Below are 20,879 nucleotides of genomic sequence, written 5' to 3'. Positions count from 1 at the left end.
ACATAGATGACCTGAAATTGATTGGTTTATGAGTGAACAATATAATTGTACCTTACTGCATGTGTATCAGTTTAGAACAGCATTGTCATTATGAACTTGTTTCTCATTGATCAATTTTGCACTTTTTTCACCTCGTCCTTGTACCCACAGTTGTGTTTTTGAATTTCATGCATTTTTAAATCAACCCACATAGCATAAAACACACTGCTATCATCACATTTACATTAATATTGTATATTGTATCCTATGTCCAATTAGAGAGCTGATTTTCGATATATCTATATCTTACCATTTCCAGCAGTGGTCCGTGTACAATGCTGATTCTGTCTAAAGAGAATGCAGTAGAGGAGTGGAGGAAGATGATGGGCCCTGCTGACCCCAGTAAGGCTAAAGAGACAGCACCAGGATCGCTGAGAGCTCGCTTTGCTAAGGACGTCCTGGAGAATACTGTGCATGGTTCATCCAGCTCACAGCACGCACAGGAGAAAATACAGCTCCTCTTCGGGGAGATCAGCTCAGAGAGTCAAGTTATCAGTACGGGAGATGATGATGAGCCAAATCCGTTAGGTAATCTAATCAGCCTTTAACAATTTTAAAAACACATTAGCAGATAAGGCACAGAATTAATTTAATTTTGTAATCAATCATTTGATTTTTTGGTGTTCGTTTAGTAGCCTTTCAGTAAATTCAGAGCTAGTACTGGGGCAAAGTAATAAATTCAAACCCAAATAGAGAAATGTAAGGCACATTTAGAGGAAAGCAGTTGGTTCTGTACTTAACAATGAATGTCCACAGAATCTCAAGTTATACACATACAAAGGAAATATTTATTACAAAATAATAATGTGTACAAGTATGAATGCAAAGAAATTTGAGAGTTTACCAGACAATAAAAATCTTTTTTTTTTTTTTTTTTTTTTTTTTTTTGTATTTACATTGACTGATCATTTTAACACTGTAATGTCATCTCTTTACTCTCAGGACAAAATGATTTGAACACAATCTGTACAATATAAATATAATTTTTTAGATAATTAAAATTGTTGTTTATAATTAAAACAATTTAACAGGTTATACTGACCCAAAAGGGGTTATGTGTGAATGGAAACTTTGCCTTTTCCCTAGAAACAGAAGAAAGCTTTGCAGAGCTGAAGAACCTCCAGACATCGAGATCACCCTCATTTAGTGAACTACAGAACCAAACTGAGCCAAAAAGTGAAGGTTAGCCAAGACTTTTTCACATTACAACAAAACTGTTTTACTGGTAAATACATTAAATACAATCTAACTTCATGTGATAGGTTTGTGTCTCACAAGATCAGTGAAATGTACTTGAAGATCTACTTTCATATTTATTAAGAAACAAGTGCTTTCTGTTTGACAGAAACCCCTAAATCTGTCTTTTCAAATCCAGTTCTTAGAAACCCTATTAGTTTTGGCTCTTTCCCAGTTTCTGATGCACCTGATACTTGGCCCAGGTGTGATGGGAGCGGGCATCAAGCAAAAAATATACTCACCAAAAGCCCCTAAGCATAAGGAATGGATTAGGAAGGAAATAGTTTAACTAAGAAACCCCTTTGCAGAAGCTGTGAGAAGTACATCTTTGAGCCCAGAAGCCACTGAGACCCATCCAGCATCTTCAGAAAAAACCTTGGATTTACCTGAGCAGAAGGAAGATGGTAATGCAGGTTTGTGTACTCTGTGAACACTGATATTTTGTTCTTAAATACAGATCTGCACTTGAATTCCCAAAAGCACTGCGGCATACCGATCATAACATGGTAGAATAAGCGTGAGCATGGAGAAAAGAAAAAACAACCAAATCTGCCCCTCAGCCAAAGACTAGCTGCTGACGTTGGCTCCACTGCAGTTTGAGCAGATACTCTTTAGCAGAACCACTGCTTTAATCCAGGATTAGTTTTAAGAAATGGTGGGACACAATGACACCTTTCACTTACAGCAGTAGTTGTGTTGCTGGGTAAAAAAAAAAAAAAAAAAAAGATTTTCTGCATAAGTAAGAAATAAAAGTGTTGTTTTGAGTTGGTATAGGAAAATATGTTTATGTCGTCTATAATTACATTTAATGTTGCGGAACGTCCACAAAACAAGTTATTTCCTGTTATCACTTGCATTACAGCAAGTATAAACAGCTGGATAGAAACAAGCTTTTGTTTTTTTTCTCTCTCGAGGTTAATAAGACAAAAATGCAGTTTGTCATGTTGGCAAGAAACCAGAAAGCACAAACTCCTCCATCCTGAAGACTTTTCTTTTTTTATCTGCTTATGTTTATATAAGTTCCTGTGCATGCTGTTACTATAGAAGTGCCAATGTGCATTAATATAAACCTTACAGCTAGTTCTACTGTCAGAGCCTGCTGTTACAGAAAATTAATCAAGTCCTTCAGACCAGTCAGAATCGAGCATTCAACAACATTGTAGATGTTACTTCGTTAATCCAAGTGCAGGAATAACAGATCAACACAAGTATTATTTAAACCATATAAGCCTTTTAATATTGGTATAATAATATTGACTCCTAATGATTTTTAATGTACATTTTGCACTTCATTTTAGGAGAACAGCCTCCCACTTTGGATCTTCAGGGCCAGTCTTCAGACAGAGTGGAGGAGTCCTGAACAGATGACAAGCATTGTGCTTCATCATACATGATATGACCAAAAGTTTACCATCACACCCATATGTGTGCTTCTCCAAACTTTTGCCACAAAGTTGGAAGCAGACAATTGTATCGAACGACTTTGTTTGCTGTAGCATTACAGTTTCCATTCACTGGAACTAAGAGGCCCAAACCTGTTCCAGCATGACAATGCCCCTGTGCACAAAGAGAGCTCCATGAAGACATGGTGTGCCAAGGTTGGAGTGGAAGAACTCGAGTGTCCTGCACAGAGCCCTGACCTCAACCCCACTGAACACCTTTGGGAATGTTAATGTGCCCCAGGCCTCCTTGCCTGACCTCACTAAAGCTCTTGTGGCTGAATGAGCACAAATCCCAACAGCCACACTCCAAAAGCTAGTGGAAAGCTTTTCCAGAAGAGTGGAGGTTATTATAACAGCAAAAGGGGGACTAGATCTGGAATGCGATGTTCAATAAGCACATAATGGTGTGATTGGTCAAGTGTTCATAAACTTCTGGCCATATAATGTATCATCATAGCATAAGTAGATGGAACCTCTCTGGCAGCTCAGATAAATGTGACCAAATGATGACCCTATGAAGTTTATATTTTGCGGTGGTATTATGTCATAGGATATTATCATTATCATTTTTAAAAATTGTGTGACTTTCTTCTAATAGGTAGAAAGCAACCCCAAGCTGTGGCCTACGAGACTGTCAGATCATTTAGATGCAATAAACATTTCTGAAGAACGCAGCTCTTTTCCAGTTGATTATATAGTCAGTAAAAAAGATTATTAATCCCTAGTGTTCGTAGATATATAGTGTTTTTGTAAAAATCAAACAAATGCTTTATTAATTAACATGTTTCCTACAACCATATGTACAATAATTACTTAGAAATAAATCCTCCTCTCTTTTTAAAACCAAATTGGCAAAAAAAACCAAAGGATAATCAAATATTCATGATAATCAAAAAGGTGCACGTTTACTACTTTGAAAATAGGCAAACGGGCATTAGAGTGTTGGTTGTCTTCCAAAATAGTCTTCTATACGTCTTTTCTTGCTGGGGCTCTCTGAGAAAGGGTTCTCCTGGTGACTGACTGAGTCCGTCTGCTCAGTGTCCTCCCAGTCATTCACAGCCTCTAATAGCACTGATTCATCCATATCCTCCTCTGAGAATGATCTCTGGAACATCTCCGTGATTCTTCGCTGTTTGGGGTCCTGAGAAGCAAAGAAGCAGATATGGGCCTTTATTTATCAACACTGCATAGAAAAGGTTCTAAACTGTATTAGGCAAAAAAAATAATAATTAGAAGTCTAGTACACACAATCAAAAAATGGGTTGAATTTTTCATATGTGCATATCATACACACGTGTTCATAACAAAGCTGCTCGTTAAATACAGACACACCTACAATTAACCATATATGTTAGTGTTTCAAAGAGCAAAAATGACTGACATTTTACTAATGCCATGGAAAACACACAAAAAAATTAAATAAACTTTTTTTTTCTGAAGAAGAGACAAATCAAGTGTGGTTTAGCTGTCTACTGACATCAGGAAAGCCAATGATTGTGTGGAAGTCCTATTGTTCATCCAACACTGAAGCATAATCCTACTCAATAATGGTTTGGGAAATACCCACTATATCCCCATTTTCTCTTGGAAATGTGCCTGTAGCCAAAAATAAGATGGTTGAAACGACTTGGACATGCACATGTATCACATTTTCCCTCAGGTTTCCCTCTCCAACTGTGGTTCCAGCTGATGGTGCAAATCTATCAGTATGGGTTGCAGAAGTTGCTATCTGCTGATAAGCCACTTGGAGCTTTGAGCCAAAAAAATAAAAACCAAAAATTCAGTCCCATGCAACTAGGTGATAAGCCATGCTGCACTCATAAACACGCGGACTATGTTAGCCTTTTATGGGATTTGACGGGATACATATTTGTATATATTCTTTTTACAGTTGTGTAGAAGCAAAGCACTTTGGTTTTATTAGAGTGCTGCCAGATTTACAGCACTTCTATTTTTTACAGGTTCCCGAGTCCCAAATTTGCAAATATTTTGTCGCACCTTGCTGTGGAAGCTGGCACACTCTGCCTTGTCTGAAATATTGGACTCAGACAAGCCAACCTTTTCTAGAACATTCATCTTCTCCTGGATCATTGGCCTAAAGACATGGAAAAGTCAGTGTTACTGAGACAAAGCCAATAAAGAGACTGATATAGTATTTCAGATCCAAGTACTTTCAATTACCAGAGGTAGTCGTCAGCTGTGCCTTTGGCTACCAGGTAGTGAATGTCCACACTCCTGGTCTGACCAATACGGTGCACTCTGTCCTCTGCTTGAATTAATATCTGTAAAAGTAGAAATACCTAGGTATAGGACATACAGCTACAGGTGCATATTTCAGTCTAATACTGATGTTGCATGTTATGCAGTCCAATGCATTAAGAAATGCACTTTTACTTAGAGAGAGAGAGAGAGAGAGAGAGAGAGAGAGAGAGAGAGATAAAAAAATAAATAAATAAATAAAAACACTTTGTGAACATATGTTCGAATACATGGAAGCACATTCTGGAATGAGAAAACAACTAGAAGTAAAGAAGGCCATACAGCCCTATTCAGTCTTAGTTAATTTTACATGATGAAGTGGTGCAATGTAATTATTACCAGTGTGTATATGGAATTATATACACTGGCATCTAACCACATGCTCAAACCCGAGTCCAACAGGAAGTGGTTATAATGAAGGTCAAAACAATTTGTTTGCATTAATATGAGAAGTGCACAGTACACATAGACATTTTGGTATTACGCTCATGGCATCATCAGGACACTCCCATCTCAGTAATTCATGACCTTAGCATTATAAGGCATTCAATCCTAACCCAGATAGGACCTTATATTTCTAAAGTCTTCAATTTATACAAAGATCTCTTGTCCCTTACAAATCATAATTAGTACAGACATCGCTCAGGAACATTACTTAACAGACATACTAACAGTATTTATGTCAAACTGAAATTACCAACTCTCAACAGAGAGGAGTGTACGCAACACTTCATCACCTGCCACCATGACATGTTTAACCCTGATAATTTCATGCCAATTTACATCTCTAGTCCTGTGTACCATCTTAATCTCATATCACAGGAGTGACTCACACTGTGTTTAAACGGAAGACATTCCCCTCCACTAAGTAGAGGTCACAAAGCCTGTTGGATGCCTCACAAAATGCCTGACTGAATAAAAACCTTCACAGACTCCCACCCTCACAGAAGCACACTAACCCCTGGGTTCCAGAAGAGTTCTGCGAACACAACGAGGTCGGCAGAATGCAGTGTGAGGCCCATATTGGCAGCTGTGATGGACAGCAAAGCCACACTGCTCTGCTCAGAGAACTGGAACTTGTCACACAGCTGCTGGCGCTCGGCTGAGGGTGTAGACCCATCGATACGGATATGACTGATTCTCTGTGGTGTGGAAAGAAGACAAAAACTGTCAGCACAAAACAGGCAGCCATCTTTAGAGCCGATAAACATTCCAGGATATGTTATAGATCATACAACAGTTCATTTTGGTCCTCTAATTTGACTGGACAAAGGGCGTTACAAGAATGCTGATATTTAGTATGGTACATTTCACTGTATGTATCACTCCGCTTGTCTGTGTTAACTACATAAATTTCCAATTCTAGCAACAGTTTGTTACATTGAAACCGGTACAGATCCGTAAGAACAAGGACCACTCACTTTCAGGACAGTTTTTTCCCAAATGCTATAGGGACTATAAACTCGCAAGTGCACTAAATGTTAATTGTCAGTGTATAATACTACCTCTGATCACTGTGTCCAGCTACAGTGACTTAATTCAACAATCTCTACTTTTGTCTACACTTGCTGTTTAGACCATATGTAGAATGTTAGTGTGCAAAACTTTATTTATCAGGACTCTAAACTCTCAATGCACTAAATGTAGAATGTAAATGTGCAATTTCTATCTCTGGTCACTTACCCAACTAGGGTCACTTATTCCATTTCAATCTGTACTTCCATGTGTCTATACTAAACTGTTTATACCAGTGTAGAGGGTAATGTGCAATACTATCACGGGTCACTTTTTAGAATGTTTTGAATGTTCAACGTGTAATATTATGACTTAGTCACCTGATGTATATACTTTATACTGTATATTTGCTGTACATACATACATACTCATATTATATGGTATACGCACTTTATAGTCTATTTATTGTCTAATTTGTTATATATTTGTTTTTATAGCACCAGTCAGAAGCAGTGCTCCTAATTTCATTGTATACAGAGATATACAATGACAATAAAGGCTTTCATTCATTCATACTACATTTAACATGGCAACATGCAACGCTCTATCCAGCTGCTGGATATATTGTGTCAGAAATGTCAGTTACTTAAAATAAATTTCTTGTTTATAGAACTGTTATTATAAAAGGAATATCAGCATGGCTGTGATTACCTGCTGCAGAATCACAGTCGTGCTGATATTCTGTATAACAGCAGTCTTTCTGGTGCAATATTGCTAAAACAAGATGGGTGTATTTTACAAATCATCGAGTGTCAGGCCAAAGTTGCTTTTTTCACCAAAATTTCTGAAACCCATTAAGCCTCTGGGAGTTTATTCTTTCTTTGGGTTTGCTGAATAAGTGGAGGAAGATCCAAAACTCATTTCTTACCTTATCAGTAAGCTCTTTGGTTATGCTGTCCAGGACCCGTTTGTGATGCGCAAACACCAGAAACTTCTCTCGTCCACACTCCAGCATGTCTGAAATGTACTCCCTTATAGAAAAAAAAATACACACATTTGAAGCATGGTAAGTCTGTCAAAAGTAATGATTAAAAATGATCAAATGTGAAAGGCCAGCATTTCACAATAGCTTTCAGGGTTTGTGTCAGGATGTGTGCCGTGTTTCGGGAGTCTAGGTTCTGTTGGAGTGATTCTGAATAAATGTTTAATAAAAGTGGAAATGCACATGACAAAACTCACAAGATGGCTCTAATCTTGGCCTCTGCTGTGTGGTTAAAGAAAACCAGTAGAGCCTCCTTCTCTTGCTTCTTCTGCAGAAACACAGAAATATAGTCCCGATCCACTTACAGGAAACAACGTACACTGGTATTAGGTACACTCACTGGCCTACAATCTGTGTATCAGGAAAAATCCTGGAAAAACCCTCATATGGTGAAATTTTGACAGTTCTTATTATATGTTCTATTACACGAAGTTCATGTTCATGTAATAGAACATTCTATTAAGTGATGTTTCTATTATGTGAAGTTATATGAACTGAAATGTGTTTCTCTTTTATATGTATCTCAACCAGAAGTACTAGCACTTTCAAGTCCAGTTGCCACAAAAGTGAAAGTGCATTTAAAGATTGCAAGCATTTAAAGATTCCACTGACAGGACAGGAACCTCATAATTGCCTCTTGACTCAACCGATCACTATTCACCTTCTCAGCGACTTACAGAAGTGCTTTTAAGTTTTTATCAGTAAATACATCCTGATACTGGTTCAATAGGTCCAAGAATACCATTAGTCTAAAAACTCTGTTGGAGAGGTGAGAAGCATGCAAGTACTTCAGGAAGAGGTAAGTCTTTAGACATTGTTTGAAGACTGCCAGTGACTCAGCTGTTCAGACATGTAGGGGAAGTTCATTCCACCACCTAGGAAGAGAGAAGAGTCTCGATGCATGCCTTCCTTGCACCCTGAGAGATGGTGGAACCAGTCGAGCAGTGTAAGAGGATCAGAGGGAGCGTGGTGCAGTGCGGGATGTGATAAGTGCTTTAAGATAGGTGGGTGCTGGTCCGCTTTTGGCTTTACAGGCAAGCATCAGTTGTTTAAATCTGAGGCGAACATATGCAGGATGCCAGTGGAGGGAGCGTTGTCCAGTCCGGTCTCGAAATGTCAAGGGAATAAATAAGCACCTGTGCGGACAACAATGGACAAACTCTTCTAATGTCGTAAAGGAGAAATCGACATGAGTATGTCTGATTAGCAATGTGAGAGGAAAAGGACAGCTGATTGTCCATGGTTACGCCATGGTTACGCCAAAGTTGCGAGCAGTGATCGAAAGTGAGATCAGAGAGTTGTCCAGGGAAATCACAAGATCCTGACATGGCGATGAATCACCTGGGATGAACAGCAGTTCAGTTTTGCTGAGATTAAGTTTCAGCTGATGAGCTGCCATACATGATGAGATGTCTGCCAGACATGCTGAGATCTGAGCAGAATCATGAGTGTCTGGGGGAGGGAAGGAGAGGATGAGTTGAGTGTCATCCGCATAGAAGTGGTATGAAAACCCATGTGAGGATATGAACTAACCGAGAGATCAAGTATAAAGGGATAACAGAAGTGGACCAAGTACTGAGTACCTTGTGGGACACCAGTGAAAAGTCTGCATGCAGCAGATGTGGAGCAGATGTGGAGCAGATGTGAAGCAGATGTGAAGCAGATGTGGATCCCCTCCACATCACCTGATATGACCAACTTTCCAGGTAGGAAGCAAACCACTGCCATGCTGTTCCATTAATTCCAAGACTCATGAGGGTGGACAAGAGAGTTGTGGTTGACTGTGTCAAACGCTGCTGAAAGGTCGAGGAGGATGAGGACTGATGACAGTTTGCCTAGCTTCTCAGCATGTAGCTTCTCAGTGACGGCCAAAAGGGCAATTTCTGTGGAATGTGCCACTTTGAAGCCAGACTGGTTAGGATCTTGGAGGTTGTTCTGTGAGAGTTAGAGAAACAGCTGATTGTAGACAGTGCATTTGAGGATTTTAGGAAAAAAAAGAGAGAAATGATACGGTAGGTCTGAGGGATCCAAGGTGGGTTTCTTCAGGATGGGAATAACTCTTGCTCTCTTGAATGCAGTTGGTACATGACCAGATGTTATGCAGTTATGCATGTTATGGGGTAGGAGTTAAGGTCTGGCAGATTTTTTCAATTGTCTCATCATAAAAGGTGGCAAAGTCTTCAACAGTCAGGGAGGACAGAGCAGGAGGAGCCGGCGGGTTAAGCAGTGAAGAAAAGATGTTGTGGAGCTTACGAGGATCTTGTGCAGAGGTTTCCAGCTTTTCCTTGTAGAAAGAAGTCTTAGCCGAAGTCACTTCAGATGAGAATTTGGACGGGAGAGCACGGTAAGAGGCAAGATCTGTGTCAAGTTGTGATTTCTTCCCCTTTCTCTCTGCTGTTCTTAATTCTCTCCAATAGCTGCATAACACATCTAATAGCCAAGGAACAGGGCAAGAGATCTTCCTTGGTGGTTACTTCACTCAGTGTTGTTCTGTAGGCTTAATTTCCAATTATTAGCAACAATAAATCAAACATTACAACTTTGTCTGCTGGCAAAAGAATGAAAGCACACCTACCTAGCAGGACATACAGACTGTGTCCATTTTGTGTCCATAGACAGATGTACCATTTTTATTTTTTTTATTTTGTTTTGCTGTATTTGCATAGTCAAGCTTTTTAAATTAAATGAAACCATTTCTGCATTGTTTTGGTGAATGAATGAATAAATGGATGACTGAATTAAGATCGAGATACGAATGTATGTTACAGGTAGAAAAAATCTGATTATGGTCAATCAATCAGTGGAAAGGGACCACCATAAGACCACCACTGACCAATGATTTGTGTGGTGAACTATTTTCATCATAGCACTGGCATGGACATGGTAGTGTGTCTGGTGCTGGTATGAGTGCCACTTACATTGTGGCATCCTTTGGCGAGTTCTTTGGCTGCAGCTGAGAGCGCAGCTTTGGTACGGGAGTTTATGCCGTCGGTAGTCACAGTGACGACCTTGCGCTGTTTGGCAGGAAGCTGTGAGAGCACGTCGGATTTTAATCGCCTCAGCATAAGACACTCCTCTAACAACAACTTCAATTCAGCCAAATTAGAGGAGCCCGAATAGTCCCAACCCCAGGGGAGCTACAGAAAAGGAGGGACGGAGGGAGGGACAGAGGGAGAGGGTGAGAGAGAGAGAGAGAGGGAGAGGGACATGGATAGAGAGGAAGACCAGATTGAGTGTTTAATTAATTAGAGCAATGTTAAACACACCCCATTATAATATTTAACACAGAGCAGTGAGGTGACCTCGTTTAAGCTGATTAAAGCCCGCTGAGGCAGTTACAGTACCTGCTTAGCATCACAATATCTCACTCCAAAATCATGGAAACGAGGGAAGAGTGTCGGCCTCACAGCCAGAATCTGTGTGTAGAGCTCAGCCGGACGCGACATAGCAGGAGTTCCTGACAGCAGGATCACTCTTTTAGCTGCCTGCCATATTCACACAGCATGCCACAAGGACAAAATTTTCAATATCCATCCAATACTATGAATAACAAGGAAGTTAGTTAGTAAAGCAAAGCATATTTGTAAATATATATATATATATATATATATATATATATATATATATATATATATATATATATATATATACACACACACACACATACACACACATAGATACATACACATATATATATATACACACACACACATTCATTATATATATAAAAGCAATATTGTACACTATTGTAAATAATAAATAAACAGTTCCCAGTCAAACTAATGAGTCGGTGCATACTGCCTGGTGATAATGGAGGAATTCATCACACCTTTAGTAGAGGAAGAGCAGCCTTACAGCGAGCAGTTTTAATGTTCTTCAGGAAGTGGGACTCATCCTGCGCACACAGAGGAGGAAACCAGGTCAGGCAGTATCAGGGGATTTTTATACAGGAATTCAGTCTGTAATTAAGCAGTAAGGGGTTAAATGTGAACGCAGCCCAGAGTCAAAATCCCAGGAATATTGAAGATTAGAGTGATTGACAATTGAAGTAATAGTTAGCTGTTTACGCCAATGAATGGAACAGTTAGTACAGAACACAGCCACTTTTCAAACTCGAACAATGCAACATAGGTGGAACAAATTTGCCAGTGATAAACAAATTCGACCAAATCCACTGTATGTGGAATTTGTTTTTATGTAGGTTTTTATCCCACAACACTGACTGGTCAAAAGGTGTTGATTACTCTTCTATAATAAGCTCTGACAGTAGTGACAACTGTAAGTCAAATCACAGGTTTGTATTAATGCAATTGCTCTAGTACGATGTTAGAATTTCTATAGTAACAATCTATTCAGGTACTTGTATGGCAGATGCTCCACATAACCTAATTAAAAAACAAATGTGTGTAATTGTTGATATGGTGAAATTATCTGTAAACAGATGTTGCTGTAGAATTTATGGAAGGAGTCTCCAGTGTCAGCGCTTTGTACCAATCAGAGATAAAGCTGTAACTTTATCTTTTTGCCCTGTTAACTTCAAGAGAGAGAAAATGAGAGGCTGGTAACAGAATGACTGTTCATAAGACTTCTTGATTGTTTCTAACTTGTTTTGTGAACGTTCCACAACATTAAATATAAATATACATGGATAAAAATAATAAATAAAATGTAATAAATAAAACAATTGTAATTACTGGCAAACTGCTGAGGTGTAAGAGGAATAAAACACTTTGGCATGTGTGGTTATTGAAAAATAATCAATTTCAGGGTGGTAACAGTAACACCAACTCAAGTCAGGCTGTATCACACCAGCCTATTGTTGATTATTTTCCTATAACAGTATACCCCATAGTGTTTTACATCCTATATAATAGGTCTTCCATGGCATGTCTGAATATACAGCCTCCCAGTAAAATAATCTGAAGGATTGAAAAATGCAAAGGCTGAGCTTTAATGGCAAGAATATGCTAAAAGAAAACTTTTGTAGACAGCTGGCAGTGTTGTTGAGGCTAGATGTCAATGTATAGATTTTTCTGTTTGTTCTATTAATATATATTAATATCTTTTCTTTTGCTACTCAGTGTAATTCCCCCAAAATTTTGTAAAAAAATAATAATAATAATAAAATAATCCACATAAAAATGCATTCCATCGCATAAATTGTTAACAATGCTTCTCTGTTTTTCTTATTAAAACAATAAGAGAAGCATTGTGCCCCATCGTAACTACATTCGACCCTTTTTATATTTAATCATAAGTTATTACAGGAAGACAGGGCAGCGTACCATAATAAGCACACCGAATGGACTGGCTAAATTCTGCTTTCCCATCTTGCTAAGCAGGTCGTAGCTGATGATGTTGACGAGACCAGAGCGAAGACTGTCTTTACCGGTCACCACCACATTAATGCTGCCTTCTGCTACTGAGGGCAACCAGCGGCGGAGTGCCTACCACACAACACAGACAGAAAATACATATTCTTATAACATGACATTTAGACATCAAGACTAAATTAATTCCCATCAAATAAACCATATTTCAGAGGTCAGTTTAAGGTCAGTCGAAGGTCACCTCAGCCCAGGTGAAGCGTACGGAGGATGGAGTAACTATCAGCAGCGGCCACTCTTTCCTGTAGTAGGCTGCAATACAGATGGCCTGCACCGTCTTCCCCAAACCCATATCATCAGCCAGGAGCAGACGGCCTTCTCTGGACACCGCAAAGCTGTAAAAAACAATATTTACATTGTACAGTTTACAGCTTCACCACACATCTTATGATTATTTATGTTTTTAAATTGTTATACTACTTCATAGTTATATAAATAATTTTTTTAGACAAATTTTCTCCCTTAATAGTCATTTCAGTTTCTCAGGAACTGGTTAGTTCTGCCCTTCACTTCACAACATCTACCAGTTTCTAAGGGTGAACATATACTTCCTCTGAGACACATGAAGCCATCAGATCTTTTCAATCTGTCACTCACGCAATGTCATACAGCAGCTGAACACACTCTCGGGTAAGTGCCCTTTTCGTATACATGAGCGCATAGACAGCCATGATTAGCCATGATGCAGGGGTCATCCACAGGAGGACTGCAGTTTAAAAAAAAAAAAACCTGGCCATAGTTCAGTGACTCCAGTTTCTAAAGATGAACAGAGCAGGTTCTGCAAATCCTCAGTCATGCATATGTAAATGAGTTAGCTGAAGGCAGCTTATGATACATTCAGCTACCTCATTTACATATGCATGACTGAGGATTTGCAGAACCTGCTCTGTTCATCTTTAGTAAGCTACAATTAGATTTGACAACAAAAACACAACGATGAATGGTCAGAGAAGTACACGCTTCATCTCTTCAAGTTCAAAACATGGCCACTGTTTATAGCCACGAACTAATCAGTAACGTCTCTCCATTCAGTTGTTTTAGGTGGTAAGAAGGGAATTTTAAGAAACTGGACCTTCAGAAATTTTTGATACACTCACCGTTCACTTTAATAGGAATTAATGCACCTGCACTATACACCTGCACATTTGTGCAACTATCCAGTCAGCCAATCATATGGCAGCAGCACACTGCAAAAAATCACGCAGATACAGGTGAAGAGCTTCAGTTAATCTGAAAAGAATGGGGAAAATGTGATCTCTGTGATCTTTGACCGAGGCATGGTTGTTGTTGTCAGAAGGGCTGGTTTAATTTTTTCAGAAACTCCTGGAATTTTCACCCCCAACAATCAATACAGTTAAAAAAAGAATGGTGCAAAAAACAAAAAAAAAACATCTAGTGAGCAGAAGCTCTGCGGACATTATCGATGAGGAGAATGGCCAGACTAGTTCGAGGAGACATTACCACTACACTACCACTACACTACTGCCTCAAGGTTCAAGGTGTTCCGAGATGCTTTTCTGCTCGCCATAGTTGTAAAAAGTGGTTATTTGAGTTACTGTAACCAAAGGTTACTGCCTTAATGTAACCAAATTCACAATCTCACAACAACAGGGCAAGGCTTTAGACTGTTGAACCATGCAAGAGCCCACAAATTTTGTATGCTTAATCAAAATCTGCAAACTGGCGCACTTCATGTTAACATGCAAAAAACAATGACACAAAGCTCTTGTCTGCATTAGCGAACAGACCAGATGGCAGGAAGTGTGTGGCACCTACTTGACACCGTGCCGCTGAAAGGGCATGAGGCTGCGTGTGAGAGTGATATCGATGCCCGAGAGATCGGCTTCAGGGATTTCTGCAGCTCTGGAATGGCTGTTCTCAAATTGGGATGAAAAGGCCTGGAGCACAGCACGCGGTAACGGTTCAACCTCCACAGCGGAGATATTGTTCAGAGCCTCCACTGACGACAGAGAGGAGTAACAACAGCTAATTGGTCAAGCACTGTGAATGATATGGTGCATAAATGACTAGCTACATAATTAGTATAATTAGTAAGGGTTGATACATATAAATGTTAATATATTCATAAGAAGCATTATTAACAGTAAACTGAATAATCTGCTCAACAAAGTGCTGAAATGCATACATTTGTTTAGTTGGTGTATTATTTTGATTATTTGGTCCATGCAAACTAGTGATCTTTTTCTGTACATGTCTGATTCCTGTCCTTTTGATTTATTAAACTAAAGTTATTTAAATAAATCAGATACCCACTCAACTTGCTGTAGTCCTCGAGTAGGAAACTCCATTTCCTTGTTTTCATGTCTCCAATAAAAAACAAAGCAAGTTAGTCTATTGGCTGGGTTAACATTAAGTCACTTTTATTTATTATTTAAATAATAAAATAATAATTTATTTTATTATTTAATTTGAATAATTTCTGAATTATTGGCAAAAATTAACTGGAAATAATTAACCAAGGCATGTGATGGAAATCTTATTTAATTTAACGTATTTAATGTTTTCTGAATTCAAAAACTGGCATGGATACATTTTCAACAACCCAATCAAAGGCATCACTCACCATAGTTTTTTGAAGGTATCTGTTTAAAGATACCTATCACATCTGCATGGTATGTGATGTCCACTTCCAGGCGAGAGCAGGAGATAAGTGTGCATCTGCCCTTGACTGTGGCCCCAGGTTTCTGCCAACCCTGGCACAGTTTCATCATGGCCGCCAATGCTGCAGAGTCTCTGGGGCGAATGCTGGAGGCAGATAAATCCAAACTTTCCATCCCCTCCAGAGCCTTCAAAGACACTGAGGGCAGGCCTGCGACCTCCTCCACTGAGAGAAGAGAAGTCCCATATAAGACATCCTATATCTTCTGAAACTCACCATCATCACTTCATGCTATCATGACAGAAGAATAATGCTCTCACGATTTACTACAGATTTCCAACAAACGATTGACTGAAACTAGAGGTGTGATGACATACTGGCATGATGGTATACCATGATAAGGGAATCTGAAATATACAGATGGGTGACAAATTAAAGGAAAAAACAACAAAGTGTCTTAGTCAGGTGTTGGGACTAGAGTGCACCTTGGAACAGATTTTACAAGTCTCTGGAACTGTATTGGAAAGAAAACAACCCTCAGTTATTCTGATGATGATGATGGTGGTGGAGAGGGTGCTGCCTAATGCTGCTCCAAAATCTCCCACAGGTGTTCAACTGTGCTGTGATCTAGTGAATTTGAAGTCCGTAGTATATGATTTACATAATTTTCATCCTCATCAAAGCACCAAAGCCCTGTGTATGGGAGTGAAGTCATCCTGAAAGACACCACGCCCATCAGGACAGAATGTAGAATGTTTCATCATGATGAATGTCATCAGTAAGACAAACTGTGTATTGTATTGTATTTGTAGTGACACTTCCCTCTCTAAAGGGACAAGTGGACCCAAACCATGCCAGCAAAATATTTTTTTCTTTAAATTGTTACCCACCTGTACACACACTGTATGGCCAAAAGTTTGTGGACATCTTACCATCACGACCATATGTGCTTTTTGAACATCTAATTCCAGATTTAGTCCTGGGGCACAGCTGATGTTCCAGTTCACCACAAAGGTGTTCACTGGGCTTTGTGCAGGACACTCAAGTTCTGACACACCAGTCTTGGCAAACCATGTCTTCATGGACCTCGATTTGTACACAGCGAGGCATTGTCATGCTGGAACAGGTTTGGGCCTCTCAGTTCCAGCGAAGGAACTTAATGCTACAGCATACAAAGTCATCCTATACAATTGGATGCAACAGTTTGGGGAAGAATCACATATGGGTGTAATGGTCAAGTGTCCATAAACCTTTGGCCATATAGTGTATAATGCTTAGGTGTAGCATGTCACTCAAAATAAAACACAATGGTGTGTGCTTTACAGCAAAATAATTAATGAGGTGGTACTTTTAACACCCTAAATTATATTAATTACTATATTAATAAATATTTTCCTATAACAGTGTACCCTGTCATGTTTTATTGCTCTTACAGTGCAACAAGTTGACAAAGATTATTTTTAAAATGTTTTAAAAATAATGTTTTTTTTTATTTATTTTTAATTAAAGAACAAATTGTGTTACCAAAAAACAAGAAAGTGCAAAGTCCTCTGCCCTGAAAACTCGAAAACTTACAGTTATAAAGCGCTTACTTACACCCGAGACTTTTTCCACAAATATTAAACAAACATCTTGTTACAGAAAGCTTCAAATCAACAATTTTTCTTTGTTAAATAATAACACGCGTTTTTAAATCCATTTATTATTAGTCTTAGCTTATGTAAATGTCCGCCATAGTAATCCCTATGAATGAGCTGTTAGAAACAATAACGCATTAGATCAAGCATATCGGTGTAAGACTGCAATTTGTCTTGAAGCACTACTGTCAGAGCCGCTGTTACAGAAAGCAAATCAACACTTTCTGACCAATCAGAGGCAGAGTGTTATAAATTAAGATACATTAGGCATTTAAGAGAGTATGCTGGATATCAGCACTTTTATAACACTGACCCAGAAACAAGCCTCTGCTACTCACAGTAACAAGCAGCTGATTGGATGTTAGACTTTCTGTTTTGTACAAATTGTTTCGTATTTATTTCTCCATGCTTGCATCATTTAAACAGTTTTCTTTTAGTTTTCTTAACGTGACACTACCGTGTAACTGACAAACCTGTGTGAAGCATCACATATTGCACATATGATATATTTCGCTCATCCCCAGGTTCTGTAAACTGTTGATTGATTACTCAGAGCTAAAGTCAATTCTCTTAACAAGTCTATTTAAAGACATGCATTACATTCTCTGACCAAATAATTCAATACTTGCTTGGTGAAATGGCACTTAGTATCAATCCCTGTTAAAATGTGTTACATCAAAATTCATGATATTTGGTTGTATGGTTATCATACCATGAATTTTCATACTGTTCTATGCTGAATAAACCATTTTTCACTGAATGCAGATATGTAGTCAGTGTAAACTTAGATGTTGTGTTCAATTCATATATTAGCTCATATACAAATATCACAAAGTATAGTGTCTTCGTTGCAGAGTGCAATAAAGACCTACTTAGTTGCTTATAATCCTCGAGGCTGAAGTTCCACATCTTTGTGACAGGATCTGCAATGAAAGTTACAATTCTGTAAAGAGTTATAATAATCAGACTCAAGAGAACAGGAAATCGCAACCTGTTAATGTAATGCAAATCGATTTTTTGCAATTATTGCATAGCATGAAAACAGTATCATTAAAGTTTTTAAAGATTTTTTGAAAGCAAGGACAATCAGAGCTCACCATAGTTCCTGGAGGGAATGTTTTTGAACACAGTGATGAGCTCTGCGTTGTAGCCGACCTCTACTCTGAAGCGCTCTTCGGAATGAGGAACACACTTCCCTCTCACACACACTGCAGGCCTTTTCACAGAAACGGCAGAGCCAGAGTCCAGAGGTTTGGGAGCATTCTTGTCTAAAGGCTGAGTGGGTGCCTTCACACTCGGCCCAAAGAAATTAGCCACTGTGAACGCTGGCTTTGGTTCAGAGGAAACAACAGCGCCAGATTTGGGCTTTGGGGGTACGAAACTAGTCGACGGAGCTGGCGTTTGATATTCTGTCCTTTTAGGGATGGGAAGTGGATCTATGAGCTGGGTCTGGAACACAGGAGCAAATAGGATACACGTTAGTATATAAATCATTATTGATGATCAAGTGAATGAGCTTGCTAACAATGATCACGGCCTTCTAAATTAAAGTTTAATTTAAGTAAGGAATAAAACACAACAGGGGTGCTGTTATAGCACAGATTCGCAAACCTAGTCCTGTACAGTTTAGTGTTTTTCCTGCTCTAATACCCGCACTTTAACTTAGCTGATTAGTTGAACCAGGTGTGTTCAAGCAGAGAAAACACTAAAATGTGCAGGACAGACAAAGGTTGCGAACATGCAGTTTTGCCAACTTGGCAACTTTGTCACTAGATTTGGTGACTTTTCAAATCTTTATTTCAAAAAAGAACATAGAGACAAACTTAGCTTCTTTTTGAGCAGATGTTCGTGACTGTCCTGCACATGATACACTCTCCAGCTCACAACACAGCTGCTGGTTATACGAATTGAGAGAGCAGTTTCTGTCGACTTACAATATAGCCAAAAGTACGTGGACATGTGACCATCAATCCCATATGTGCCCATTCACAAACTATGGGCATTAACATGGAGTTGGTCCCCCTTTGCTGTTATAACAGCCTCCAATCTTCTGGGAAGGCTTTCCACTTGATTTTGAAGCATGGCTGTGGGGATGTCTCCATTCAGCCACAAGAGCATGAGTGAGGCCTGGGGTGCAGTCAATGTTCCAGTTCATCCCAAAGATGTTCAGTGGCGTTGAGGTCAGGGTTCTGTGCAGGACACTCGAGTTCTTCCACTCCAACCTGGACAAACCATGTCTTCATGGAGCTCACTTCGTGCACAGGTTCACTGTCATGCTGGAACAGGTTTGGGCCTTTTAGTTCCAGTGAAGGGAAATTGTAATGCTACAGCATACAAAGACATTCTACACAATTGTGTGATTCCAACTTTGTAGCAACAGTTTGGAGAAGAACCGCATATGGGTGTGATGGTCAGAGGTCCACGTACTTTAGACATATAGTGTAACACCACTGTGTAAAGCCTGACTGAGTTAAACTTGCATAAGCCGATTCTCCCAACAACCAATCACTGCTCACCATTGTTCCCTGCATCCAATCACTGATCACCACTGTTTGCTGCAACCAATCACTGATTACCACTGTTCGCTGCAACCAATCACTGCTCACCATTGTTCCCTACAACCAATCACTTCTTTGTCATTCATGTTAAACTCTATTCTTCGGTGTATTTACATAAGAAATAAGAAAAGCAAGTGATTCCATCTGTAATTTTTTCTTCATGTCTATTCCCCAAAGCCGTACTACCACGGCTTTGTTTTTTCTGTAAATATGTAAATAATTAGTTTGCGGTGCCATGACCACAGACGACTTCTTTCTATAATACATCTTACAGAAAGAAAGAAAGAAAATCGTCGCCTAACACATTTTGACATGTAACCGATCATGACGATTCGATGAAGACACAAATTAGTCTGACATCATCTGGTGACTTCTAGTGACTTCTGTGAGCATGCATTAGCTACTTTCCCCTGAAAAGAGCTGGTAACACTGAGTTAGGAAGCTGTTCTCTTGGGAAGATTATCTGAGGAAGAAAGCCACAGGCAGGCTGTTAGTCTCCTACCTGTCTCGCACTGTGGGCTGAGCTGCTTGCTGCAGGTTTTGGAGGAAAGCTCGGCTTGTACTTTGCACCTGCTCCTGCTGCAGGATGTGACTGGGGGTGACATGGCTTGGATGCTGCACTCACAGCTTGTACAGGTTGTTGGTTTCCCTGTGCAAGTCTCTCAGCTCTTCTCGCCAACGCTCTCTGTCTGTTCTCCTCGATTTTCCTCTGCTGTTCCGCCGTTAGACTGCTCGACATGTCTGCACTAATGAAGTCTAAAAATAAAAATATCTCCTGTCTTCAGATACTCACATTTCTCCATGCATCAAGCCTGATTTCATATAAACCGCTAATAATATTAATAACAAAACATAATCCAAATTAAGCTAATATTAGCCCAGTAGGTTGCTGTCTAAAAAGAAAATTAAAGACTGAACAGATTGATTGAAATCGTATTTGGCAGTACTTTTATAAATATAGACCTGCTTGCTCCAGCTAGTTTAGCCAGATTATTTACTTTGTAATTAAAGCTCGCAAACAACAATGAAATTAACTAACTAATTAAATTCCCAACCAGATTCTTGTCAATATCTCAGGACGGGAATTTTCTACGGCAATTGATAAACAACGTTTTAGAGCTCTCATCTAGCTTGTTTGTTTGCTAATCCTTCCTGCAACGTGAAGTTTTCAACTTCAACGTCAGGCGCGTCGCAGGCGGATATG

At 39.2% G+C, this 20,879-nt stretch overlaps 2 protein-coding genes across 7 annotated transcripts in view; one reads left to right on the top strand and one right to left on the bottom strand.

Moving 5' to 3' along the window:
* The window catches only part of nme9 (NME/NM23 family member 9), a 19,430-nt gene extending 16,039 nt beyond the window's left edge, over positions 1–3,391 (top strand). Inside the window, exons 16-19 of one of the 5 annotated variants that reach the window (XM_053234426.1) lie at positions 302–567; positions 1,132–1,221; positions 1,587–1,688; positions 2,574–3,391. In XM_053234426.1, the coding sequence (XP_053090401.1) occupies positions 302–567; positions 1,132–1,221; positions 1,587–1,688; positions 2,574–2,635 (520 nt within the window). In that variant the 3' untranslated portion in view covers positions 2,636–3,391. Of the gene's footprint in view, positions 1–301; positions 568–1,125; positions 1,222–1,583; positions 1,689–2,573 lie in introns of all 5 variants that reach the window. The other 4 variants (XM_053234424.1, XM_053234423.1, XM_053234425.1 and 1 more) reach the window with 4 other exon arrangements.
* On the bottom strand, positions 2,297–20,879 carry smarcal1 (SWI/SNF related, matrix associated, actin dependent regulator of chromatin, subfamily a-like 1). Of its 2 annotated transcripts, XM_034304831.2 has the most exons (18): positions 20,731–20,874; positions 20,178–20,431; positions 18,215–18,566; positions 17,990–18,040; positions 15,445–15,705; positions 15,135–15,185; positions 14,637–14,820; positions 13,045–13,195; positions 12,759–12,920; positions 11,303–11,368; positions 10,818–10,958; positions 10,392–10,610; positions 7,671–7,741; positions 7,360–7,462; positions 5,936–6,118; positions 4,899–4,999; positions 4,716–4,812; positions 2,297–3,858 (listed from the first exon to the last, which is right to left on the bottom strand). In XM_034304831.2, the coding sequence occupies exons 2-18, from the start codon at positions 20,412–20,414 to the stop codon at positions 3,652–3,654; spliced, it is 2,637 nt and encodes an 878-aa protein (XP_034160722.2). In that variant the 5' UTR covers positions 20,415–20,431; positions 20,731–20,874; the 3' UTR covers positions 2,297–3,651. The 2 variants fall into 2 exon arrangements, with proteins under 2 accessions (XP_034160722.2, XP_053090397.1); XM_053234422.1 differs by lacking the exon at positions 15,135–15,185 and having other exon boundaries at positions 20,178–20,879.

Source organism: Pangasianodon hypophthalmus, chromosome 5, assembly GCF_027358585.1.
Source record: "Pangasianodon hypophthalmus isolate fPanHyp1 chromosome 5, fPanHyp1.pri, whole genome shotgun sequence".
Taxonomy (NCBI): domain Eukaryota; kingdom Metazoa; phylum Chordata; class Actinopteri; order Siluriformes; family Pangasiidae; genus Pangasianodon; species Pangasianodon hypophthalmus.
This window is presented reverse-complemented; position numbering and strand designations above follow the sequence as displayed.